At 43.7% G+C, this 27548-nt stretch overlaps 1 protein-coding gene across 1 annotated transcript; it reads right to left on the bottom strand.

Moving 5' to 3' along the window:
• Window positions 1–838: 838 nt before the first annotated feature.
• LOC306940197 (dopamine beta-hydroxylase-like) lies at window positions 839–27548 on the bottom strand. The gene is given in 14 exon segments (XM_079525206.1): window positions 839–1007; window positions 1394–1530; window positions 2054–2213; window positions 3224–3327; window positions 3330–3368; window positions 4608–4667; window positions 5388–5426; window positions 7968–8111; window positions 9730–9896; window positions 11690–11792; window positions 14490–14666; window positions 16775–17035; window positions 19284–19430; window positions 26994–27548. Coding segments are annotated over 13 exon segments (1905 nt in total). The 5' UTR covers window positions 27363–27548; the 3' UTR covers window positions 839–1007; window positions 1394–1395.

The following is a 27548-nucleotide window of genomic DNA, read 5'->3' as shown; positions in this document are numbered from 1 at the left end:
ATTCGCGTCGTCACCTTCGTCATCAATGTTTGTGTTACGCAATGTTTGTGCCATTCACTGTCAATGGCATTTAACCCATTCTGGGCGGGAACCCCTTTTGGTGTTTTAACTAAGCATTATGTTATACTTTAGCTATTGAAAAATAGCAGATCTACAAGCTCATAGCGCGCCACCGAGTGGCACGCTACGAGCTTGTAGGTCTGCTATTTTTGAAAAATCGTAAAAATGCGGCACAAATCTTTGAATATATATTCTTTCAGAAGACTTTTTTTGTATTTTGACGTCAGGCCTAAATGGATTAAGTCCCCTGCACATTTTCTTCCCGTTATCTGATATAGATATATCTCTCATATCTCCAGGTGTCTCTCTGGTGTCCTCCTCTGTTTATCTGATATAGATATATCTCTCATATATCCAGGTGTCTCTCTGGTGTCCTCCTCTGTTTATCTGATATAGATATATCTCTCATATCTCCAGGTGTCTCTCTGGTGTCCTCCTCTGTTTATCTGATATAGATATATCTCTCATATCTCCAGGTGTCTCTCTGGTGTCCTCCTCTGTCCCACAACTCGTTGTGTCTCGCCCTGTCCTCTCCATCTCTCTTGTCTTTTCTCCCAGTGTCCTTTTTATAGTCTGTCTCTCTTCCCTCGTTCCATCTCTCTCGTGCTCAATTTGTACTCCATTGTACAGTGATGTTGCATCTCTTCATTATCTATACAAGCTCAGGACGCTTTGTGATGTATTATATTCAAACATTTCATAGCAATATAGCACCCTGCGTCGGGCAGGGTGGTGGTGGGGGGCATCGGTGGACCTTCACACCAGGGTGGGAGTGCTGGGCGCGTCGGGCAGGGTGGTGGTGGGGGGCATCGGTGGACCTTCACACCAGGGTGGGAGTGCTGGGCGCGTCGGGCAGCGTGGTGGTGGGTGGGCATCGGTGGACCTTCACACAGCGGTGGGAGTGCTGGGCGCGTCGGGCAGGGTGGTGGTGGGGGGCATCGGTGGACCTTCACACGGCGGTGGGAGTGCTGGGCGCGTCGGGCAGGGTGGTGGGGGGAGGGGCATCGGTGGACCTTCACACCATGGTGGGAGTGCTGGCCGCGTCGGGCAGGGTGGTGGTGGGGGGCATCGGTGGACCTTCACACCACGGTGGGAGCGCTGGGCGCGTCGGGCTCCGTTGTGGTGGGGGGCATGGGTGGACCTTCACACGGCGGTGGGAGTGCTGGCCGCGTCGGGCAGCGTGGTGGTGGGGGGCATGGGTGGACCTTCACACCACGGTGGGAGTACTGGGTGCGTCGGGCTGCGTGGTGGTGGGGGGCATCAGTGGACCTTCACACCACAGTGGGAGCGCTGGGCGCGTCGGGCAGCGTGGTGGTGGGGGGCATCGGTGGACCTTCACACCACGGTGGGAGTGCTGGGACTCCCATGGGACTCCCATGGTGGGAGTGCTGGGAGTCTACCCTTACAGGGGTAGAGAGGTCTCTGTAGGGTCGAGGTGACCACCGGTAGAGGCTGCTTGTCCCATTCACCCTGCGGAAAGAAGTACAATCATTGGGATTTATTGACCTTTTTCCTCTGTGTTTGTGTTTTGGTGCACACATGTAGTAGTAAAGGGCTAGCCTGGCTGACGCTGTTGACACACAGGCGTGCGTGCGTGCGTGCGTGCGTGCGCGCGTGCGTGCATGTGCATGTGTGTGCGTGCGCGTGTGTGTGTGGCTGAACTGAAAGTCAACCCAAACCTGTCTTCAGATAAATGACCAGCTATACATTTTGGTTTCTGGTTGGGGAGGACTTGTGGAACTGCTATTGCTAATCAATTGAAATGGTTTAATGTTGTGTTTGTTTGTTTTTTTCATCTGACGAAACACATTGATCAAATGGCAAGTGTGTGCGTGCGCCTGCGCAAGTGTGTTTTCTTGTTTGCACGCACTCTTCGCATTTGGCTGTGAATGTGTGTGGGCCCACAAGCACGTGCGTGCGTGCGTGCGTGCGTGCGTGCGTGCGTGCGTGCGTGCGTGCGTGCGTGCGTGCGTGCGTGCGCAATGTGACTCACAGGAAAGAGGCCTGCAGAAGACTGATTGCAGTGCATGGAGATGGGGGCTGATTTATACAGTGTGTTCAGGACCTCTCCACTGAATGTGTTCCAGTCGATCCTGGAATACTGCTCGGTCACGCCGACCTCGGCACACTCACACTGGTCATGACCCTGGAAGCTGGACAGTACGTGGGGCAGAGAGAGAGATGGGAAAGAATATAAGGAATTGCATTTTGTTTGCGCTTTTCCAAGTGCTCAAAGCGCTTTACAATGGTTCATTCATTCATACATTTGGGAGGTGAAGCGGCAAACAGTCGACGCCAGCGTCGTCACTTCCCACATTCACACACCGACGGTGGCGAGCTCACACCGACCGACTCATTGGAGGCAATGTAGGGTTCAGTGTCTTGCCCAAGGACACTTCCACATGTGGACAGGAGGAGGGCGATGGGATTCGAACCGCCGACCCAGGGATCATTGGACGACCTCCTGAGCCACAGCCGCCCGTGAGTGGGGTATTGGAGGGCAATTGGGAAGAAAGGAGGCAATAATAAAATCCTTTCCCACTGGTGTCACAAAGGCACAGTTTGTTGAAAGACACACAGCGTCTGGCCTTTTGTGATAAACAACAGTCAGTACACACTGTAGGAACATTGGGGATAGACTAGCCCATTTTGGGCGGGAACCTTTTTGGTGTTTCAAGCATTATGTTATGCTTTAGCTATTGAAAAATAGCAGATCTGCTATTTTTGAAAAATCTTGAAAATGTGGCGCAAATTTGGAATGTTTGAGAACGTTGAAAATGTTTGAGAACGACTGACAGAAACATAGGGTTTTTCCGAAAACTGTCATGATTTAGAAGACATTTGTAGAATCGAGCTCAGGTCTAAATAGACTAGACTAGAGCAACAGGAACAGAGAGACGTGTTGAGCGAGGGTCTGAAGAAGGATTCTGAAGGGCAAACAATTCTACTGAGAGCTACATAAGCTACAATCCGTAACTTATTATTATTTTAACCCATTTTGGGCGGGAACCCCTTTTGGTGTTAGCATTATGTTATGCTTTAGCTATTGAAAAATAGCAGATCTACGAACGACTGACATAGAAACAGCTTTTTCAGAAAACTGTCAGGATGTAGAAGACATTTTGTAGAATCGTCCTCAGGCCTAAATGGGTTAAGTATGTACCTGTTCATGAAGCTGAAGTATTTCTCCAGATATCCAGTGTCCACGTGGCTCTTGCAGAGTTCCAATTGAGTGCGAGGGTAGTAGTGTACCGAGGGTAGTAGTGTACGTAGTTCACACACATCTCATCCGTGATGCTGAAACCTCCCTGGAGAGAGACGGAGAGACGGAATGTTATAGCGCGGTACAACAACATACATCTCCTCCATGATGCTGAAACCTCCCTGGAGAGAGACGGAGAGACGGAAGGTTATAGATATACACATCTCCTCCATGATGCTGAAACCTCCCTGGAGAGAGACGGAGAGACGGAAGGTTATAGATATACACATCTCCTCCATGATGCTGAAACCTCCCTGGAGAGAGACGGAGAGACGGAAGGTTATAGAAGGTATAGAAGGTATAGTTCACACACATCTCCTCCATGATGCTGAAACCTCCCTGGAGAGAGACGGAGAGACGGAAGGTTATAGAAGGTATAGAAGGTATAGTTCACACACATCTCCTCCATGATGCTGAAACCTCCCTGGAGAGAGACGGAGAGACGGAAGGTTATAGAAGGTATAGAAGGTATAGTTCACACACATCTCCTCCATGATGCTGAAACCTCCCTGGAGAGAGACGGTGAGACGGAAGGTTATAGAAGGTATAGAAGGTATAGTTCACACACATCTCCTCCATGATGCTGAAACCTCCCTGGAGAGAGACGGTGAGACGGAAGGTTATAGAAGGTATAGAAGGTATAGTTCACACACATCTCCTCCATGATGCTGAAACCTCCCTGGAGAGAGACGGTGAGACGGAAGGTTATAGCGCGGTACAACAACGAGCCGATTCTTTTTTAGTCGAATATAACTGTCCAAATGTTTCTTTTGAATATGCATTTTGAGTAAAATTCCAGAGGTGGTGATGAGTGGGAGAGGTAGTAGAGTGTGTGAGTTTGGAAGTTTATGGAGAAAGATCAAAGCTGAGCTGAAGAGAAACTAGAAAGGTTTAGATCAGAGAGAGAGAGAGATGAATGATGATTTTGGGTGCGCGGCAGGGCAGTGTTGTTTTCGTCGACTAAAACTAAGACGAAAAATGTTCGTCAACTACCGTTTTTCACTGACGAAAACTAAATGGAAACTAAATGAAAACTAAGCTATGATGACTAAAACTAAGACAATAGAAATATACTGACAATTTCGTAAAAAAGAAAAACTAGACTAAAATGTTAGGAAGGGACTAGTGGACAAGAGATCCAGTATAAGTCATTTTACACTTGGTTGTATGCTGAAAATAGCATAGCTTGTAAATCGGCTATTTTCAGCAAGTGTAAAAACAGTCATTACGTCAATTAAACGTATAGCTACAGATTATACATGTCACTTGTTGTGGTGTTTCTTACCACTGTCGGCTTGGTTCTGTCTTCTGTATTATAGGTACACTTGGTTACGAGGACATCACCCTGTGGATTGAAGTGCGCAAACACATCACACAAGCACATACGGTACATACACAGTAAGCGGTCAACACAGACTTTGCATCTTGCTTTTCTGAATATAACCGAGTTAGAAATGGTCCACTTAAACCCTATACTTTTGTTGATCGCGGTCTCAGAGAGGGGTCTATACTTGACTCAGTGTGAGCTTGTATTAGTTATAGCTTGTGAGCTTGTAGATCTGCTATTCTCAGCAAATGTTATGCAGAATGTTAACCACATCATGTTGTAACTTGGCATCCATATTAGGTTACAAACAGATTGTTGAACGTGTCCATAGTTGCTATTAAGACGTGAGAAAAGATTCTACAAATGCCTTCTAAATCTTTTTTTCTGAAAAACCTCATGTTTCTATATCAGTGGTTCTCAAACAGTTTCATGTCAAGGACCCCCAAATATATATGTACAGTAATTGGCCATCTCAAAATAATGTTGTTCCAGGGACTCCACCAGAAGCAAAGATATGAGTTAAAAACGCTCGCTCTGAAAGAATATATATATATTCAAAGATTTGCGCCACATTTTCAGGATTTAAAAAAAATAGCAGACCTACGAGCTTGTAGATCTGCTATTTTTCAATAGATATAAGTACAGTATAACATAATGCTTGAAAACACCAAAAGGGTTCCCAACCCTAAACAAGATTGTTGCGTTGTGCCGTGTGTGAATGCAGATATATATACTTACAGGTAGAACATTGACCATCTTCCTCAGAACTCGGATTGTCTGTAAAGAAGAAGCACAAGAAAACATTCACAAAAGGATGAACATGAAAAGGATTGTCCACCGTCAACAACGTACAAGGATTCCACCCAGTGTTGTTTTTGGCAGCAGATTTAGATTTTGGTTTTAGTCATAGTCTCTTGAATAGTTTTCATTTTGTTTTAGTCACATTTTAGTCACCTGGAATGTTTTAGTGTTAGTCTAGTTTTAGTCGACTAAATATCATACGATTTTAGTCGACTAAATCTGCAGTTGATTTAGTCGAACAAAATGTATTTTGGCGGGCATTTGCATTCGAATGGGTGATTGAGGGTCGCGCTCTATACGCGCAACGGCCAATCCGCTGTCCACTAATAGTTGTCAGGTCTTGTTTTTGTCCTCGGTGTATGGATTTTGGCCATGCAGGCAGAAATGGATTTGGACAGGCGGACTCCTTATTGTAGATACGCCTCTGGTTCTGGGATGAAAGGTGGCAAAACATCAAGGAGGATGGCTCCCATCTGATGACCCTGACAGCTGGTAAACTCGTAACGCCCGGACCATATCCTGCCACGCAAAGCAAGAGGAGGAACTTGCAACACCTGTGAGTATAGCTTGATTCCGCTTGTCCACTAGTCCCTTCCTAACATTTTACTCTAGTATTTATCTGTTGATGAAATTGTCAACATATTTAGTTTTAGTCATCATAGCTTAGTTTTCATTTATTTTCCATGTACGTAGTTTTCGTCCGTGGAAAAAGCTAGTCGACGAACATTTTTCTTCTTGGTTTTAGTCGACGAAAACAACACTGGTCTCATTAGGCAAGTCAATCTAAGCTAAAAAGGGGCGTGACCCAAAATAAATCAGAATAGTAATCATTCAAGGTGTTTCATGATCCTCAGGGTTCATCCAAATAACATATTAAAAATGTAATTATTATATAAACGTTGGATCATGCAGGTAAATTCAGGGGTTGAAAGTTGGAGTACCATTAAAAATTCATGATTCAGAATTACATTGATTACATGACACATTACTTCTTTGCTTCTGGGGGGGTCCCTGGAACTACATATGTTCAGATGGGGGTCCGCGGGCCAAATACATGTCCTTGACATGAAAAAGGTTGAGCACCACTGGATCATAGAAACATAGGTTTTTCAGAAAACCTGAACATGATTTATAGATGCCTTTTCTTTTTAATGGGTTTTAAAATACTGCTCACCACCTACAAGGCCCTCAACAACCAAGCTTCCCGACCCTATACCTCTCCGACCTCCACCACTGTCACAGCGTGTCACCCCCCCCCCCCCCCCCCCCTCCTTCACGTTGGTCGTTCCCTCAGGCCTGGTGATGCCAACCCCCTGGATGTCCTCGTGACAAACAGACCATGGGGGTCAAAACAAACAGACTACGGGGGTGACAGGGTGACAGCCTGGGCTTTCTCAGTCGCAGCCCATCTGGCAATAATCAGAAGGTCACCGGCTCGCTTCCCTGCCCGCCACTATTATGCTGTGTGTATTGAAGTGTCCTTGAGCAAGACATGTAACCCCTAACCCCCCCCCCCCCACACACACACACACCCACACACCCCCACACCCGCCACCTCTGAGCAGCCATCAGCTGGGGCGAAGAGGAAACTGCATTTCCCATGGGATTGAAGGTCTACGTTCTTTGTTATTCATGGCACACATGTAGCGAATTATCTAACAAAGACTTTAGCTTCCACCATGCTTCTGTTCTGGTCTGCTAACTGCACATTGCAGCGTTGCTGTGCTGCATGTGTGGTCCAAATGTAGAATCCAATTTCCCTGCTTTTAGTACTACTGTAAAGTGCAATTAAATATAAGAATGTTGTTACAAGGTTGCTAAGTCACAATTTTCTTTTCTTTTTTTTCCAGTGCTATGGTGATCACAATAACCACCACACTATTCAAGGAAACCCCCAAAATGTAAAAGTATTACATCTTAACGAGAAGTGATCTCCCCCTGATTTGATACCTCATACTTTAAATACTTAGTATGAGGTATAAAGTACAGCAGCCTTGTGTTCATAAAACAGAAAGATTGGGTATTGGGTATTGGACCTTTCACTGCTTCGTCTCAACCATTACTCTATGGCTCTGGTCTCAGCCACCGCGGTGGATATTTTGACATTCAGTTTTTTTTTTTGGGAATGTTGCCACTACTGTTGGAGCAGCCATAAACTACACAGGTTCATCTCGATGTTCTGGGCATCTTTGTAACGTTAGTGTTAGAGTAAAAAGCAGGTAAAAGAGTAACGTTTGAGGCAGACTAACATCAGTCACTCTACCGTTCACTGTAGTAGAAGAGGTGCGCCTGGTGAGGGTTTAAACCCCGCAGCTATGTCGAGTCCGCCTACAGGAAATACGTAAGCTGCGACCATGAGACCTGTTTCTGAATTCGTCTATAGTCCTCCTATTCATTCATTCTACCTGGTAGTGCTTTTAGTTTAGGAGACACTACCAGTCCTCCTATTCATTCATTCTACCTGGTAGTGCTTTTAGTTTAGGAGACACTACCAGTCCTCCTATTCATTCATTCTACCTGGTAGTGCGTGCTGAAGTGCTGGTCCTCCTGCACCACTTCCAGCTCCCTGCCGCCCCTCACAAGGACGGTCCGCACCGCCCGCCCAGCCAAGTGTGTGTGCAGCTGGGATGCAAAAATGTTTATTCCCCTGGGAGGCAAGGCCTGGAATGAGGACAGAGAGAGGGAGGGAGAGAGAGGGGATTATATTAGGGAAAGAAAGTATAATGAATTTTCTTCATAAAGGTACTTATCAATGTTTTTAGTTTCATTTCATGTTTCATTTTATAGTGTCAAGATAGTGTCACATACAACATGATTCCTACTGTACACTACTGACACCAAAATGTCTGGTGTCGGTACCTTCCCAGAACTACCTTTTGCACGTGTTGACTTCCATTTTCATTTATATATATATTTATTTATTTTTAGGTTTTATGACCTCAATTACACCCACACAACCTGAACTTTGAACATTCAGTGGATTTTCTGTGGTCTGGGGTTTTCTCTGCATGTTCTGAAGCCTTTTGCAGCTGCAATGAAAACAGGCAAAATCCCTCAACAGTTGTTCATCTGTTGGCAAATTCCTACTGTATGTCATGGGATTTGTGGACTCTTACCTCACAGTCCACAGGCAAATCAGAGCACTTGTTTGAGCCGGTAAACCCCAGACCACAAAAAAATCTACTGAATGTTAAAAGTTCAGGGTTTTTTGGGGGGGGTGCAACTGAGCTCAGAAAACAAAACAAAAAACGAAAAAAACAAGAAATTATAAAACCTTTTTTTTAATGTCACGATCACGATAAAGTATTGAATCTATAAATTGGCTTGTGTTGGTGGAAGGAAGCCGAGGGGGAGGACGATACAGTAATTGTCACTGCATGTATTCCTCGGTACAGGCTGGGGCAGCAAAACTGTTAGCAGGGAGGGCGAAGGCTCTACGTCAGGGGAGCCCACACATTTTTGACTTGAAAGCTACTTTCAAAATGAAAAGCTCAACAAGATCTATCTACCTACCCAGCAAACAAATAATATTATTCCATTGCTGAAAATAGTTTAAGCTGTATCTGAGGGGGAGCGTTGCATACTGTATGAGACAAACACACATGGAATGGGAAATGGAATTGGTATAGGTTTTTTTTGTAGCCTATATTACTTTGTAATACTGACGTATTACAAAAAGTATTGCTTTTTGTGTTTGAGCTGACATGCCCCTTTGACGTCAATCAAACAAGTCACCTTAATTCAAGTGGGGGGGCATAGAGCCAAAAGAAATGTGTGCAGGGAGCAATCACATAACGACTACATTGGGGTCAAAACCAGTGTTGTTTTCGTCGACTAAAACTATGACAAAAAATGTTCGTCGACTACCTTTTTCTACTGACGAACCAAATGAAAACTAAGCTATGATGACTAAAACGAAGACTAAATATACTGACAATTTCGTCAACAAATAAAAACTAGACTAAAATGGAGGGACTAGTGGACAAGAGATCCAGTATACTGTAAGTCATTTTACACTTGGTTGCATGCTGAAAATAGCTGCGACGCGTTGTGAGCTTGTAGATCAGCTATTTTCAGCAAGTGTAAGATCAGTCATTATGACGGCATCAAGGCCCGCCGAAACACATTTTAGTCGACTAAATCAACCGTAGATTTAGTCGACTAAAATCGCGTGACAAAAAAAAAAGACTAAAACTAAAATCAAATTTTGCTGCCAAAAACAACACTGGTCAAAACAAGAAAAGAAAAGGCAATACATAATCATATATGCTATACATACAGTTTGGGTACACTTGTCCGTGCAGTAGCCGGTGAGGGAGAAGCTGTGTTGTTTTGGCGGGACGGCCATCTTTGGAGTATAGACGAGGCCCAGCTCCATGATTCCGGCGTCGTATTGCCTCAGACTGGGGGTATACAGCAGACGTATCCCTGATGAGTCTCGCCGTCCTGCGTGCACAGTAGAGAACATCGTCCATATAATCAACTGCATGCACAGTAGAGAACATCGTCCATATAATCAACTGCATGCACAGTAGAGAACATCGTCCATATAATCAACTGCATGCACAGTAGAGAACATCGTCCATATAATCAACTGCGTGCACAGTAGAGAACATCGTCCATATAATCAACTGCGTGCACAGTAGAGAACATCGTCCATATAATCAACTGCGTGCACAGTAGAGAACATCGTCCATATAATCAACTGCATGTGCAGTAGAGAACATCGTCCATATATTATAATCAAGTATGAAACTGAAGCCTTGACAAAGAAATAATAAGGCACATTCTGGATACATTCTAGAATATAACAATGACAATTTTGTGCTGGTGCGGATTGAGAGGTCGTCTGTGCAAAGTTCAGATCGTCATCCCTGGCTGTATGTATTACTCTGTTCAGGCAAACGTCTTTAAACATGACTGAGACACAATAGTGTCATTTATCTGGGAAAAAAAGCATTTCCATGACGACGTATAATTACAGATTCTATTATGAACATGATCCACTATATTTGATCTTGATGTGGCTATAAAATTATAGGAGGAACAATACATGTGAGTGTTAGCAGTGGAGAGGACCATGTACAGTAGGTGTTTTAAATTGATGCTTTCAAAGGAAAAAAGATACGGCAATGGGGAAGATTATATGGTAGGCCTATAATGCGAAAGTGTAACAGGAGTTTAGTTTAGAGAGACTATAAAAATCTAAAAGGCAATGTTATGCACAGTAAAAAAAATAAATCGGAGCGTTCATTTTTCAGATTTTATGGATTTACTGTGTACACAACCAAAACTTCCGACGCGACGTGTTGTGAGTGAGCTTGTAGCTCGGCTATTTTCACAGTAATTGTATTGGAGTAAAAGTACAATATTTGCCTCTGAGATCTAGTGGAGTAGAAGTAAAAGTATTTCAATTGGAAATCAAGTAAAGTCAAAAAAAGAAAGGAAACAGTACTTTCCACCACTGAGGCAGTGGAGTGAGAAGAATTACAATGGTGGAGATGACATGAGACAGAGCAGAACCCATATATTGACTAGTCTAGGTATAGGCAAGATCAAAGCTGTCTTTCATCTGTATTTGAAGTAGTTGGTCAGTGGAAAATAGACTGAGGGGCTTCTAGCACGGACAGAAGAGAGAAAGCGAGGGAGAGAGAAAGTGTAAGAGAGAGAGAGAGAGAGAGAGAGAGAGAGAGAGAGAGAGAGAGAGAGAGAGAGAGAGAGAGAGAGAGAGAGAGAGAGAGCGTTTAATTAAAACTAAACTGAAATTTAAAATATAGTCAAAACAAAATGAAAGTAAAACAAACAAACAAAAAAGAATCCCAAACTATAACCAGTAAGACACCTGAGGGCGAGAAGCGTGCACGCATCCGCCTGGGTGACAGCAGACTGCTGGGCGAGCGCTGGCGCTTTGGCATGGGGGTATAAGATCTTAATTTTCGGGCCTGTTGAGAACTCTAGTTTTCGCCGGCTCCCGGGCACGGCTGCACTAATAACTTTGGGGCAGGCCCGTCTAGAGTTTAAATGGACAGGTATCAGTCAAAAGGGAGACATCGAAGAGGAAGGACGGATGGGGAAGGATCAACATATGGAATGTCAGAACAGGTCAGCATATGGAGATCTAAGGGTTTGAGGTCAGATAGTTGCTGGTCAATATTGATGACATCAGCTCCATCCCTGATGATGGTGCGTGCGTGCGTGCGTGCGTGCGTGCGTGCGTGCGTCCGTGCGTGCGTGCGTACCAGACAACAGCAGGGGGTTGTGGTAATGGACCTCCAGCCGAAGGAATCTTGAAGAACCTGGTCCACCCAATGGCAGCCCTGCATCAGGAGGGTAGTAAAATGCCTACAAGGATTTCAAATATAACATATAATTTGAATTAATAGACATTTACATGTATTAATATGAATGCATTAAAGCTCCGTTATGTCTTCTTCAGTGAATAAAATGTTATTTTGTCCAATCTGTACGGTAGAGTATGTTAATTCAAGGTCTCCCTGCTCTTCTTTTGAGACTAGGTTGGACACAGAACCTTTGATATAATCCCTCTAAGGTAATATACCTTAGAGGGATTATATCAAAGGTTGACACAGTTCAATGTTGAAAATGAGTGGTACAGTATTCCAGGGGCGTATCCACACCTGGTCTTAGGCCCAGGTATTTCTTTATATATATTTTTTTATATAATGACAGTAGCGTCATTACATAACATAATGTGAATGCAATCACTGCATTCAATTTAGCAAAATACGGCAGTGGGTGTATTATTATTTATCTTTTCCTATTTGGATCCGTAGCCACTGGCACTGCCTAGTTTGTCCATCTGTACCTGCATAGATTGATTGGTCATGCCTGCCTGATGCCTGTCATCATGTGCTTGTTGCTAGAATGTGGCAGATTTGTTTTTCTTCACACCAGAAACTTTGTCTTTGTTTATGATTAAATATAAATGAGAAGCCTCTCTGAGAGTATCCTAAATGTTAGCCTCACAATGCCAAACGTCTATTGCAAAGTTTTTGTAAAGAAAGGAAGTCAGCAGTCCCTAGAGGAGCTAGCCTACTGTAGGCCTACAACAGTCCCTAGAGGAGCTAGCCTACTGTAGGTAACAGTCCCTAGAGGAGCTAGCCTACTGTAGGTAACAGTCCCTAGAGGAGCTAGCCTACTGTAGGCCTACAACAGTCCCTAGAGGAGCTAGCCTACTGTAGGTAACAGTCCCTAGAGGAGCTAGCCTACTGTACTGTAGGCCTACAACAGTTGTATCCTGAGGACTTCAGCTTTACTGGGCAACTCCACAACAGCGTCCGCCCTTGATTATGGATTACTACGTGTTTGAAGACATCAAAGGTTGTAATTTTTGCTGAATGGATTTCCATTGATTGTGCCCATGTTGTCTGCTGCTATGCTATGGGGTGCTGGTGCTATCTTGCTAATTTGGAAGTGAGTTGAAAGAAACTAGCTGTTGTTACACTCTGCAGTCTTCAATACTCAACACTACACTTATACTTCATAGTAGGCTGCCTGGGAGAGAGTGCATGTTGTTGTTTTATGGTTGTTGAGGAGCGCTCCTATGTCCTGCTTTGAGGGTTTGTGTAAACACAAACATGGAATGCCATTGACAATGGATGGTCAGCTTTGAATGTTTGTGCAAACACAAACATTGTGTAAACACAAACATTGAAGACGAAGGTGTGATTTTTTTGTTTACATTTGGGAATGTGATGGAATGAAGTGTCTTGTAGCAGCCTGACATTACACCTGTCAATCTCTAAGACACCTGACTTAATATCTTTTGGAAATTGAAGGCAAAAATTAGTATTCATTAATTAAAAATGGGAATGAATGAATTAATGCCAAAATCTTGCGCAGTGTGCCCAGGCAGATTTTCCCAGGCCAAGGTAATAATTAATTCCTGCTTACGCCACTGCAGTATTCCCCTTCAAGTAACATTTTCATGCCAATACTTCTACTTGTAACAGAGCATTTCTACATTGCAGTATTGATATACTTTTTACTTAAGTGAAAAACGTGACGTACGTTTTCCAACACACAGACTGTTTCCCAACATATGCATATGCATTAATGTACACACTCAAATCACACAAATGGCACTAGGTGTCACATGGACGGACCGCATCAGAAATGTGGACCTCTCTATGGGGACCTACCACGGGTCACGGACAAAGTCAGAGAGAGAAGGATGAGGCTGGTAGGGCACTGCGTTGAGGCAAGTAAATTGACCCTATGGGAGCCAACCCAGGGCAAAGCCAGGAGGGGAAAGAAGCGTACCACTTATGTAGACGTGCTGCGGCACGACAGCTTGGCTGACAACACTGCAGAGCTCAAGAACCTGATGTTCGATCCAGTAATCCCGAGTTGGTGTTGGCTAGACCTCACTCTCCCAGCAACTAACTAACTATATACACTGTAAGCATACCTCAGCCCCCATGGCCCAGGCAGCCAGTACATACCTCAGCCCCCATGGCCCAGGCAGCCAGCACATACCTCAGCCCCCATGGCCCAGGCAGCCAGTACATACCTCAGCCCCCATGGCCCAGGCAGCCAGCACATACCTCAGCCCCCATGGCCCAGGCAGCCAGTACATACCTCAGCCCCCATGGCCCAGGCAGCCAGTACATACCTCAGCCCCCATGGCCCAGGCAGCCAGTACATACCTCAGCCCCCATGGCCCAGGCAGCCAGTACATACCTCAGCCCCCATGGCCCAGGCAGCCAGTACATACCTCAGCCCCCATGGCCCAGGCAGCCAGTACATACCTCAGCCCCCATGGCCCAGGCAGCCAGTACATACCTCAGCCCATGGCCCAGGCAGCCAGTACATACCTCAGCCCCCATGGCCCAGGCAGCCAGTACATACCTCAGCCCCCATGGCCCAGGCAGCCAGTACATACCTCAGCCCATGGCCCAGGCAGCCAGCACATACCTCAGCCCCCATGGCCCAGGCAGCCAGTACATACCTCAGCCCCCATGGCCCAGGCAGCCAGCACATACCTCAGCCCCCATGGCCCAGGCAGCCAGTACATACCTCAGCCCCCATGGCCCAGGCAGCCAGTACATGACGGCAGTTATTGAGCGTGGAAGGCTTCATCTTGTCGTCACAGGAGCCGCTGTACTGTGGCATACTCTGGATGTCGGGAGAACATTCAAACACCTCCATGTGATGCACAATGGCCTCGTTGCCTGGAGTAATCACTGACTCATACTGACAGACAAAGAAAGGGGGAGGGGGAATAAATGATATTGTCAACATCAGGTTAACCACAACATGCCTTGACATTAAAGGACCACTTTAATCTTGAATTGATCATCACTAATGTTCATGATAAAATTCCACAATTGTATTGTCTCAGCCATGGGACGGCTGCAGGCTTTCTATTCCTGAAACATTGCAATGCAAATATGGAAGCCAAAAATCTTGTTTAAAAAAACATCTGACGCTGATGTCACTGGTGGACGGGTTTCCGAACTGCCCACAGCCTATAAGACACAGACCAAGTAGGAAAGAATTTTATCATGAACATTATAGTGAGGACCAATTACATGAGGTTGAAAAGTGGTGAAGTGGTCCTTTAAGTTTCAATCGTCATAACTACAGTACAAATATACAATACTCTCTAAATGTAATTATATTTCACTAATTGATTGTGTATATAAAAAGGAATGTGCTGCAGCCATGTGAACCAGGTGATGGTATTTGTTACCATGACAGCCACATCATTTATTGATGTTTTGTTGTTGTTGCCATGACAATGTGGCTTTTGAGGATGTTTTAGGACAGCTGGCAAACACCTGGTGAAGAAGAGTGCATGCATGGCTTGTCAGGGTCTTTCTTTATTTTGTATTTAAAAAAATATATATATATATCCTCTAGCTTTGTGCAAACAGTTTGTCCGACTCCTTGCACAGGTAACCAGTAATCACTGAACGTTCTTGCTAAATTATTGTATATCTTTAGGCTTTAACATGCCGTTGATCTGGCAAATACCTTGAGGGAACTCCCTCAAAGACCCATAGGGGTCCTTGAGGGAGTTCCAGGGTTTCTTGAGGGGTCCACAGCTAAATGATTAGATAGTTAGGAACCAAATGGACCCTTAATGGGTCTGTAACTCTGATAGTGTACAAATGGAACCAAACTCTCAGAGTTGAATTAACATTGATTTTACAATATACATTGGGGGACCGTAGCCTAATTCAGTTTAAACTGGAGGTCATTGAAATTATAATCACTACTAGAGTTGTAAAAGTCTTCTCTCTTATGGTGTGTGTGTCCCTGGCGTATCATTTCTAATGGGGGGGTCCGCAGGCTGATAAGTGTCCATTTGGGGTCCTTGGTTTGGGAACCACTGTGCTAAATAGCGTACATTTTTTATAAATCGACTGTTGTGTGTCCACGTCCAATGTTAGAGAGGCAGGGGCTGAAATTCTCTAAAAGGGCACTTTTGAGCAAAAATATCAAACAGCGGATCTACAAGCACTCAACGCATCGCGCTGCGATGCGTTGAGAGCTTGTAGATCAGCTATTTTCAGGGCGTGACCCCTGCACTCTTTAGCCACTGAAGATGCGGGCGTTATATACGACATGGATTTCTATGCGGATGACAAATTATTTCAACGCAAAATGTCGCGTTGAAGTTCAGGAGAGTTTGAAAAGAGGCGATTCTCTCCTGCTGCTGGCATGGAAAAAAAATGTCAGCATTTGCTCAGGACTCCAGGGTAGAGCATGAAAGTTACGTAGTGCAGCTTTTCACATTAATCTGCAAGCTCACAAATGCAATGCTTTAATGCAGGTCCACATTAGGGCATTAGCAACTAGTAAATCCACTAGTCGACTAGTAAATCCACTAGTCGACCTTGTTTGTACTAGTTGACTAGTTGATAAGAAGAAAAAAAAAGTTATTTATTTAAATTGTTTTCCTGATTTTGTAGGCCTCAAGATCAGGTAGATTATAGTTATAGTCAGTTTTTTTTACATAATAGGTAGTTAAACAACTAGTCGACTAGTAAACTAGGCAACTAGTCAACTAGTAAAAATGACTAGAAGTGAATACACAGTTTAATGTTTGTCTTTAGTTACATTTTCGTTTTGTAAACGCCATTGACAATGAAGGGAAAATTTACGTCATAATGTGCCCACATTACGTCATATTGTCTCTTTATCGTTAATGGCGTTTAATGTTTGTGTTTGCATTATTTTCACTTTGTGGTCTTTTCTTTTTTTTTATTTCTTTTTTTTATGGGCAAGTAAAAGGGCAGGGGCTCAAGCCCCCTTTGATGTCTATATGTGTGCACGTGCCTGCATGCCATCCATACCATGACAATGTGGTTTTTGGGCATGTTTTGGGGCAGCTGGTGAACCGTGCACCAGTAGGTGGTCTCCTGGTCGGGTACGGCGACGTCCGGGGCCAGGACCTCCAGCGTCTGCACGTCGGGGGGCAGAGAGGGGCTCGGGGTGTCCGGTCGCAGCAGCAGCACCCGCTGCACCCCATGAACCTGGATCCGGGACAGGTTCAACTGCTCCAGCGACTCCATGGGTCGATCCAGAAGTCCATATATCACGTGAACGGTGCCCTCCTTGAATAATAATAATAAAAGGTGTGTTATTGTGTTATTGTTTGTTGCACGGGTCGGACATAAAGTATAAAATAGGCCTTAATTCATGTCCTTTTTTTCATGGTGACTCCTAGTGTCCTCCTAATTCATTTGGGGGGGGGCCCGTGTTTTTTCATTTAATAGAGGCAGCGGTGGCCGAACGGTTTGCGGAGCGGTCTTGATACCGGAAGGTCGCCAGTTCGAATCCCCGGACCGGCACGTTAAAATTACCACCGCTGAAGTGCCCTTGAGCAAGGCTTTGAACCCCTACCATGAAATGTTCTATGAGCAGGGTGTGGCTGTAAACAAGCATCTCGAGCTTAGTCCACTTCCCTGGGTAAACGAAGAACTTTGCTTTGCTTTGCTTTACTGTTTTCATATATTTTTAATAATGTTTTGGGAAAAGAATAAGGAGCAGGAGGAGGAGGCCGGAGGACACTAAAAATTATTAAAAATAAATGAAAACAGTAAATGAAAAAAACACGGCCCCTCACGTATTAGGAGGGAAGTATCAGTCACCATAAAAAAGGACGGTGATTTTGATGTATCTGACATGGTTAATAAATAGTTATTTTTCTCCTCAAAATGAGACAAACTTAAGATTTTTGAGACCTTATAAAAGTCTAAACTTTGATCACGCATTTCATGCTAAGAAAGTGAATCCACCGCACATCGATGCATAGCCTAGAATGAGAATGTGGCTCAAATATGGAGGGCTATCACTATCCGGGGCGGGCGCAAGGAAGCAGTGTTTTTGGCAGCAAATTTCTATTTTAGTTTTAGTCATAGTCTTTGGACTGAAACTAAAATGTGACTAAAACTAAGTTTTAGTCACATTTTAGTCACCTGGAATGTTTTAGTGTTAGTCTAGTTTTAGTCGACTAAGTGTCATGCGATTTTAGTCGACTAAATCTACAGTTGATTTAGTCGACTAAAATGTATTTTGGCGGGCCTTGATGCCGTCGTAATGACGGTTTTACTTTTTACAGTTACTTGCAACCAAGTGTAAAATTACTTATACTGGATCTCTTGTCCACTAGTCCCTTCCTAACATTTTAGTCTAGTTTTTATTTGTTGACGATATTGTCAGTATATTTAGTCTTAGTTTTAATCATCATGGCTTAGTTTTTATTTTGTCACTTGCTTTTTCGTTTTGGTTGCCGGGGGTATCGCGATATTTGGCTGCCAGGCAGGAAACGGTGGACAGTCTCGTTCAAAAACGTACTTTTTGCTCTTTAGATACCTCTATAAAATTACACAGTGTACACATCGAAAAGCAACACAGCAGACAATAATGTGTTATATGTCTTCTGTTATTTGCCAGAAGCGATTACTTTACAAAAGATCTCACTCATTCAGAAATGAAATATGAAATATGAGCTGGTCACTGGGCTCTCATTGACTGCAGTGCATTCTGCCGAATTTCCAGTTTTGCCAGTTTGGCACGAATGGTGCCGTCTGGAATTTGCGTTATAGCGAAAATGACGTTGGTGACCTTACCTATATTTGGGCGGGCGGTGAGTGACCCGTCTTGTAAGCTTATATAACTCAGATTTCTCTGGCACTAAATCGCCATGCTTTGGCCTGGAGGGCTGGGAGATAACTGTGTTTTAGAGCTCTTAGGGCAGTATTATGCGTGTCTTAAGTACCAGGTCTTATTACTTAACTTAAGACCTGGAGGCGTGATCAATGCCATTTGGCTATTCTGAGTGGCCAAACAGCATTGACCACGCCTCCAGGTCTTAAGTTAAAGGTATATTCAGTGATTTGACTTAATTCAAATATCACTTATTTTTTCTTTTTTTCTGGATAATCCTCCCTACTATAGAGTGTGCTGACCATATAAGGAAATCCTCCCTGTCCCCAGTGAGCCCCTGGGGTCAAAAAACCCTAGTTTCAGTTTTGGTGGCGGGTGGCAAAACCTTCATCCAATCAGGATGAGAGGGGCCTTCCTCCAATCATGATCGAGTGGGGGCGGGCCTTGGTGCACATGCTGTTGGCCTGTTGCACTTCCCCCCACTGTAGAGCGTGCATGTGCACATTTTGTTACCGGGGCGGACTGGGTGGTTTTCCAAATCACCCAAATCACTGAATGCTCCTTTAAGTAATAAGACCTGGTACTTAAGACACACATAATACTGCCCTTAGAGTGCAGATGCAGGGGTTCACAGTTCACGCACGCACGCACGCACACACGCACGCACGCACGCACGCACACACACACACACACCTCAATGTTGTAGTCTCTGGGATCACAGGTACTGAAGGGCCTTTTGAACAGCAGATAGAAGCCGTCAGCGCCATGTCTCGCGTCCAGCAGCTGGTAGTCCTGTTGGCTGTCCTCTGACACGTGACCTTCACTGTCACTCCATGCGTCCTGGAGAGGGACGCGCACACACACACACACTTTGAATCATGTATGTCTAAATAGACCCGCATGCAGGCAATGGGAGAGCAAAACAACCAAACTTTGATTGATTTTATTGTATTGGAAACAAAAAATGGCAGCCGCCGCATACGATACACAACACATGCCCCAGAGCCGGAGGAGGCGTCTACCTTTTTATGTGAATATGTGCCATGTTAGCGGGTTCACGGCAGCCATTTTGACTTGAAAGGTGTTACCTATGATACTAATTAAGGTCCCATTTAATGTAGCGGAGCCTTTCCAGAGACCCAACATTCACAATATAGCATATCGGCACCTCTTGGCTCTCTGTTTGACCTTAATGGAAGATGTTAGTATAGCATACAGTAGCTGTAGAACGTTAGAGTGTTAACTCTATTATGTAATGTCGAACTATAGCTGCTGTGAATCTCAGCAAGGACATCGATTTTATATTGCAGCACACACGCACGTGCGTGCTGTGAGTGTGTGTGTGTGAGAGAGAGAGAGAGAGAGAGAGAGAGATGGCAGAAGTGTTTGTAGTACAGTGACCTTTTCGTCTCGTAATTATTTCCCCTGTGGGAGGAAAGACTGATGGAATGAAGAGAGGACAGGCTGGACAGCACTGAAGATTTAAGAGAGGAGAAAGGAAGAACAGAAATGTATATTTATACACCAGGATGTTTAACTATATATGATTCAACAAAAAAATAAAATAATAATGAATTGCATTTTTGTAGCGCTTTTCCAACTTCCAAAGTGCTTAAAGAAGCGCTTTACAATGGTTCATTCATTCATACATTGGGAGGTGAAGCGGCGAACAGTCGACGCCAGCGTCCTCACTTCCCACATTCACACACCGACGGTGGCATTAACATGTCAATCTACAAGCTCACAACGCAAGCTTATAGATCTGCTGTTTTTGCTCAACGTTCGCCCCCAGAATAGTGACGCTAAGGTTCATGTAAGTAAATGATGATGGGTTTAGAGAGAGGAGAGACAAGGAGGGAGAATCAAGCGGCCCTGACAGGTGTTGCTATAAATGGCTGCTTGAGGTGATGGTGTGGAGGAGTGTATGTATATATATATATATATCGTCAGATAATGACCATACGACAAGTCACGCTGCCTCCTCCCCGACAGGTCATTTTTGCAAATGCCCTGCAGCCCCTTCTTCTTCTAAATGGCAGGTCCATCGTTCCAGGATAGAGGGCTTTTCAGAGCTTGGAGCGCTCATGCCACATAGACACATTCTCATGATGTAGACACATTCACATACAGTATTCACGGATGTTCACAAGCCACACACCTTTCCACATTGTGAGCTTGTAGATCTGCTATCTTCAAATGATTTATACAGTACGGCTGAAGTGGTACAGTGTGTTTTGTAATAATAATCAAAATGTCCAAAGTAACCATAGTAACTAACATTTTCGTATAATCGTAGTCGAGTAAAAGTACAATATTTTCCTCTGAGATGGAGTGGGATAGAAGTAAAAGTGTTGTCAATACTGAAGAAAGTGAAGAATTCTTGTCCTTTGTGTTTTAACTTTTTGGGGAGGGAAACTGGTAATTGATTTTTCTTCATTGGGATAATATGCGTCAATTATGCAATGCTATAATATGTTGGAAGTATGTACCTATATACGCAATGAATACTTCTGTCAAAATAAAACGCAATACCAACCCTAACCACCAGGGACGTGCACACATAGACATCAAAGGTACGTACTGAAGGCTCACCTGCCAGCTGTGTTGTTTTCATCGACTAAAACTAAGACGAAAAACGTTCTGACGAAACTAAATTTCGTCACTGACGAAAACTAAATGGAAACTAAATGAAAACTAAGATATGACGACTAAAACTAAGACTAAATATACCGACAATTTCGTCAACAAATAAAAACTAGACTAAAATGTTAGGAAGGGACTAGTGGACAAGAGATCCAGTATAATTTTACAATTAGTCGCATTGCTGAAAATAGCCGATCTACAAGCCCACAACGCGTCGCGCTGCGATGCGTTGTGGGCTTGTAGATCGGCTATTTTCAGCAAGTGAAAAAAAACTGTCATTACGACGGCATCAACGCCCGCCAAAATACATTTCAGTCGACTAAACCAACTGTAGATTTAGTCGACTAAAATCTTATGATATTTAGTCGACTAAAACTACACAAACATTCCAGGTGACTAAAATGTGACTAAAACTAAATGAAAACTATTCAAGAGACTATGACTAAAACTAAAATAAAACATTTAGGAAGGAAGGAACACCCTCTGGGAGAAACATAATGCCCCCCCCCCCCCCCCCCCCCCTCTGTCCCGCCCCCACCCTATTCAACACCCCATGCCCCGGGGGGTTGTTGTTACAACACAACAACAAAGATTTGCTCTCCTCCTCTCCGCCTGCGGGAGGGATTTTTGGCCCTAATCTCCGGCAAACACAACAAATTGTGTTTCTGTGAACACTCAAACCATGCCGAATGATCCAACCAACCCCTCTGCGGTGCAGTGTTTGTTTTTGGCAGAACATTTTGATGTTTGGCCTTGATGCCGTCGTAATGACTGATTTTACACTTGCTGAGAATATCCGATCTACAAGCTCACAACGTGTCGTGCTGCGGCGCGTTGTGAGCTTGTAGATCGGCTATTTTCAGCATGCAACCCAAGTGTAAAATGACTTGATACTGGATCTCTTGTCCACTAGTCCCTTCCAAACATTTTAGTCTAGTTTTTAGCTGTTGACAAAACTGTCAATACATTTAGTTCTAGTCACCATAGCTTAAGGTGCCGATAATCGGGCATTTTTGACGCTCGGGGGGTGCCCGACCGCTCAAAGCGCGATCGGGATCGGCCCGATCCACATCAATGTTTGATATTTGGTCTGCCCCGCTCCGATTATCCTGTAGTGTGTGGTGCTATCAGATTTCAGATTGAAAAAAATCGGCTAGTGTAAGGCCACCTTAAGTTTTCATTTAGTTTCCATTTAGTTTTCGTCAATGAAAAAAGGTAGTCGACGAACATTTTTCGTCTTAGTTTTATTTGACAAAAACAACCCTGCTGCGGTGCGGTGCGGTGCTGTGCGGTGCGGTGCGCTGCGCTGCGGTGCTGGTACTTTTCCCCTGCAGAACATTGACATAATCATACATAGGGATGGAGCTCGTTAATATGTATTGATGACGAACACCGTATCGATCAGGCTTATCGAGCCGGTTTCTTATCGAGCCGGTTTCTTATCGAGCATTTTCTATTATTTTGTGCAGGAAAGACGGGAGACGACAACAAATTAATTCTGAACAAAAACTAAAATACATGGCATGGATGCACCTGGGACGTATCCTCAGTAGGGATGCATGGATGCACCTGGGACGTATCCTCAGTAGGGATGCATGGATGCACCTGGGACGTATCCTCAGTAGGGATGTCCCGATCACGTTTTTTTGCTCCTGATCCGATTCCGATCATTTGATTTTGAGACATGCCGATACCGATTTTTCCCGATCCGATTTCATACAACACATTTCTCACATACATGTGAGAAATGTATGTCACTCTAGTCTAGTCTGTTGCCTTTCAAAGGCAAAAATATGTGACTACTTTTATTAGAACTACAGTATAGAAGGACTGTCATTGTGGATTTTTAACTTTTTCATGTCATATGAAAGCAGGGAATCATAGCAAAAATAATGATGTATTTGTTATTAGATTGAGTGAATCTTGCAACTACAGCTTATGGAACTGAAGTCAAAGTTAAAACTCTTGTAGAGAAAACACCATTTGCATGGCTTTGGCTTGATCGCCTCTTGTCGTGATTGTTTAAACATGACGACGTCATGGGCCGCTATGCTCGATAACAGGCTTGATAATGATAAGCCCATAGCTTATTGATAACGGGTACTCAATAAGATTGTTATCTGGTCTTTTCAGGTATTGAGCTCCATCGCTAATCGTACAGAGGTATAGAGGTAGAATTGCAACGCAGGCAGATTAAATTTGAGCAAGAATATCTTTTTGTTTTACTATACAACAATAGATATGTCAATTGTTATCTGCTAATGGTCCTCTGATGAATTTGTGCAGTTTGAATGATTCCCATTTTAGCACAGACGGGAAACACTGCTTGTGATTATGAGTTCATGCGAAACCAGCCGCTCTAGCTCCTCATGCAAAAACACCAATCTCACACCTCAGCGATCACAGATGCTGAATCGTGAACGAACGGGAAAATCTACATTCCTCGAGGAACGCCACACACTCCAGGCTTTTGTGCCTTTAGCAGTGGGGTGTGCCGTGTTGATTTAATCGAGTCAATACTGTCAAACGAAATGGAAACTAAATGAAAACTAAGCTGCGATGACAAACATGATATAACTAAGACTAAATATATTGACAATTTTGTCAACAAATAAAAACTAGACTAAAATGTTAGGAAGGGACTAGTGGACAAGAGATCCAGTATGCCATTTTACACTTGGTTGCATGCTGAAAATAGCAGATCTACAAGCTCACAATGCGTCACAGTGTGACACGTTGTGGGCTTGTAGATCGGCTATTTTCAGCAAGTATGAAACGGTCATTACGACGGCATCAAGGCCCGCCAAAATTCATTTTAGTCTACTAAATCAACTGTAGATTTAGTCGACTAAAATCTATAGACCATAGATATTTAAAATATCACACCCGTGTGAACTGAGTGGTGTAAGGTTTTATATAGCATGATCAGCTGTGGTCTGACGTAATGTCTGACATAATGAAATCACACCCGGATGTGATTTCACAACTGGCTTTTTTTGTGCAGAAAAAATGAGCATGGTTGCTACGGTCATCCAGTTCACCCGGGTGTGATTTAATTACGTCAGAAATTATTTTGAACATAGCAACCATGCTCATTTTTTCTGCACAAAAAAGCCAGTTGTAGGAGTGGTTTACACCACTCAAAAAAATAGATGCCTCATTGGCCACTGCAGTTTGTTGGAGCGATGTGTGTTGAAGGAGGGGCGGAAGAATTTACACTGGGGGAGGAAGTACGCCGGAAGTGTGGAAGGCACGTATACGTCACGCTGTCACTCAAGTGATTACTGGCCAATCACAGCGCATCTTTTCCAAACACTGGGGGTGTGGGGGCTATGTACAGTAGGCCTAGTATACTTCTTGCAACTTGCTTGGAATTCTACACCGAGGCATGAAGCTCAACGATGAGTTCACTTGCAGGATTAGCATGTTTACATAATGTCAATAGCTTCACACTTTAACTAAGATGATGGTGATAGCAATGCTTTATTCTGTCATGCTGGTGGGGGGTGTGTGTGTGTGTGTGTGTGGGCTTCAACTTCCAAATGCTTGCAGCTACATGTTCCACCTATTATTCTGCTGTGAGATAACAAACAACCATGCGATCCTCCTTCACCTCGGCTATAAGGCCTCTTAGACATTGAAAATATAGGTTCAACTATCGAACTACCCCAACCCCCCCCCCCCCCCCCTAATGTTGCCAGATCTGAATCTTTCAGTTCTTTGTTAAAGCTGCTATAAGCAATATTATGTCAACATTTTAATGACCTTTTATCTTTGAATGCAAATTGCGGCCCCTAGATGTGTCACAGAGACTACATTTCTTTTGGGAGCGTTCTACCCATTGCTGGCTGTCTGAATACCAAAACTATATATATTATTGCTTATAGCAGCTTTAACACTTATTTGTTATTATAAAAGTTCCATTAATAAAAAAGCAGAAGGACATTTTATGTAAGCATAGCATATATGTTTTTAAGGGATCAAGCACAAAGGGTGTGGTCCCTTATTGTATTTGTATGTTTTTATAGGGCCAAGCCCGAAGGGACCTGTACATACATACAGGTAAATACTTGAATAAAGGACAACTTTAGTTTTTTTCAACCAAGTTTCATGTTTTAGGTTGTTATTAGAGAAATTAAAAGATGAGTGTATTTATTTGCTGCTTTCTTTCGTTTTAGGGATTTTAGCTCTTTTTGACAGGGGGCGGGGGGATTCGAGCATGGGGCTAAATATGTATTTTTTTCACAAAATCCCTAAAACGAAAGAAAGCAGCAAATGAAAGAAAATTAACACTCATCTTTTACTTTCTCTAATAACAACCTAAAACATGAACCTTGGTTGAAAAAAACTAAAGTTGTCCTTTAACTATATACACAGCATGTGTGTTTTACCCTCAGGAAGATCCTGAACATGTGCATTCAAATCATGTTTGAATGTAACTATATACACAGCATGTGTGTTTTACCCTCAGGAAGATCCTGAACATGTGCATTCAAATCATGTTTGAATGTAACTATAAAACACAGCATGTGTGTTTTACCCTCTACCCTGTGTCTGTGTTTGACCCGACTTCTTTGTTTCAGAAGACCATCCGTTTTTATTATGTCTTCTAAATTTCAGTTTTCTGAAAAGCGTATATGTTTCCATATCAGTGGTGTATTAGTCCAATCTTTTCAAAAATAGATCTACAAGCTCACAACATGTGACACATTGTGAGTGTGTATCTCTAAGTCAGGTGTGTCCTTTTTTCAAAGGGGGCCATATTAGAAAACATTAAAACACTGATAAGGGCCAACTACATCTCTGGACATAATGTACCTTCGGACTACAGCAAAGTCACATACATATGCATCTCATTTAAACAATTTTATGTATCTATCATCATCAATATTTAATATCAATGGTCTTTTGTTAGGTGTGCTGTGAATAAAACACAAAAATAAACCCAGCCCTTTTGCAGCTTTATTTCACATTACCAAATGTAGTAGCCTAGTAGCCAAAAAGTTTTTAGCCCAATGAATGTTTTTTTGCTAAACTAATGCTTGGAATGGATTCAGCATCATGAAAACCCCCTAGTTTGACACGTCACATGCTACATAAAGCATGATGACGTTTTGAATATGTTGCCTTCTATAGCTTGTAATTGGTATGGTCACATATTATGCCAATTATGAAAATTGCTCAACATATGCAAGTTAGCATCCGGCAGTTTCTACATGCTGGGGGACCCATACTCAACATTTCTAACATAAAACCTTGGTGTACTCAACATCTAGCCAGACGTGCAAGGTGAAACAAAAATGAAATATACTGTAATAGCCTTTTCTCGTTTATCTTTTCCTTTTCTAGTTTTCATTTAACCCATTTAGACCTGAGGACGATTCTACAAATGCCTTCTAAATCCTGACAGGTTTCTGAAAAACCCTATGTTTCTATGTCAGTCGTTCTCAAACATTTTCATGTCAAGGACCCCCAAAAATATATGTAATTGGCCGCCGACCCCCATCTGAAAATATGTTGTTCCAGGGACTCCCCCAGAAGCAAAGATTTGAGTTAAAACGTTCACTCTGAAATAATATATATTGATTTGCATCACATTTTCACAGCAGACCTACAAGCTCGTAGCTCATGAGCTTGTAGATCTGCTATTTTTCAACAGCTAAAGCATAACATAATATGCTTAAAACACCAAAAGGGGTTCCCGTCCAGAATGGGTATAATAACCACTGGTTTACAAGTTGATAGTCGTCTGCTGCTTACCCCAAAGGTGTAGTTCTGAGTCCCGTTGGCCCAGAGCACCACCAGGTCAGCGTCGGTCAGCTCCCCGCGGTCGGACATCCCCAGGAACACCCCGTACTTGAGCTGCGCCACCCTAAGCTCCAGGTAGATCTCCTGGTCGGCGTAGCTGATGTTCCAGGCGAGCTGGAGGTCCCCGTGTGGGTCCAGGGGCACGCGGAAGGGCATGGGGAGAGGGGGCAGTGCCAGCGAGGAGGGGTTGGTGGAGGTGTTGACCACGGTGGCAAGGGGGGAAGCCTGATAGGACGCCACCAGGATGACCACCACCGCGGCCAGGACCGTGAAGCACACGATGGTGACGTCCTGAAGTCGAAAGGATTTGCTGAGCCTCATGGTCCTGATGATGGTTGAATACCTTGTCTATTTCTGGTACTGCAGGGATAAAGATCAAAAGATGTGGCTTGAAGTTGCTCCTTTCCGGTCAAATAAGACGATCTCTTTGCTGCACGCAAAAATGTTGTCCCTCTTTCTTTCAGTTTCTTGTTAATTATTCAGTGAGCCCAGCTCGATCGTTCAGCA

This window comes from Electrona antarctica, assembly GCF_951216825.1.
Source record: "Electrona antarctica genome assembly, chromosome: 16".
NCBI lineage: Eukaryota > Metazoa > Chordata > Actinopteri > Myctophiformes > Myctophidae > Electrona > Electrona antarctica.
This window is presented reverse-complemented; position numbering and strand designations above follow the sequence as displayed.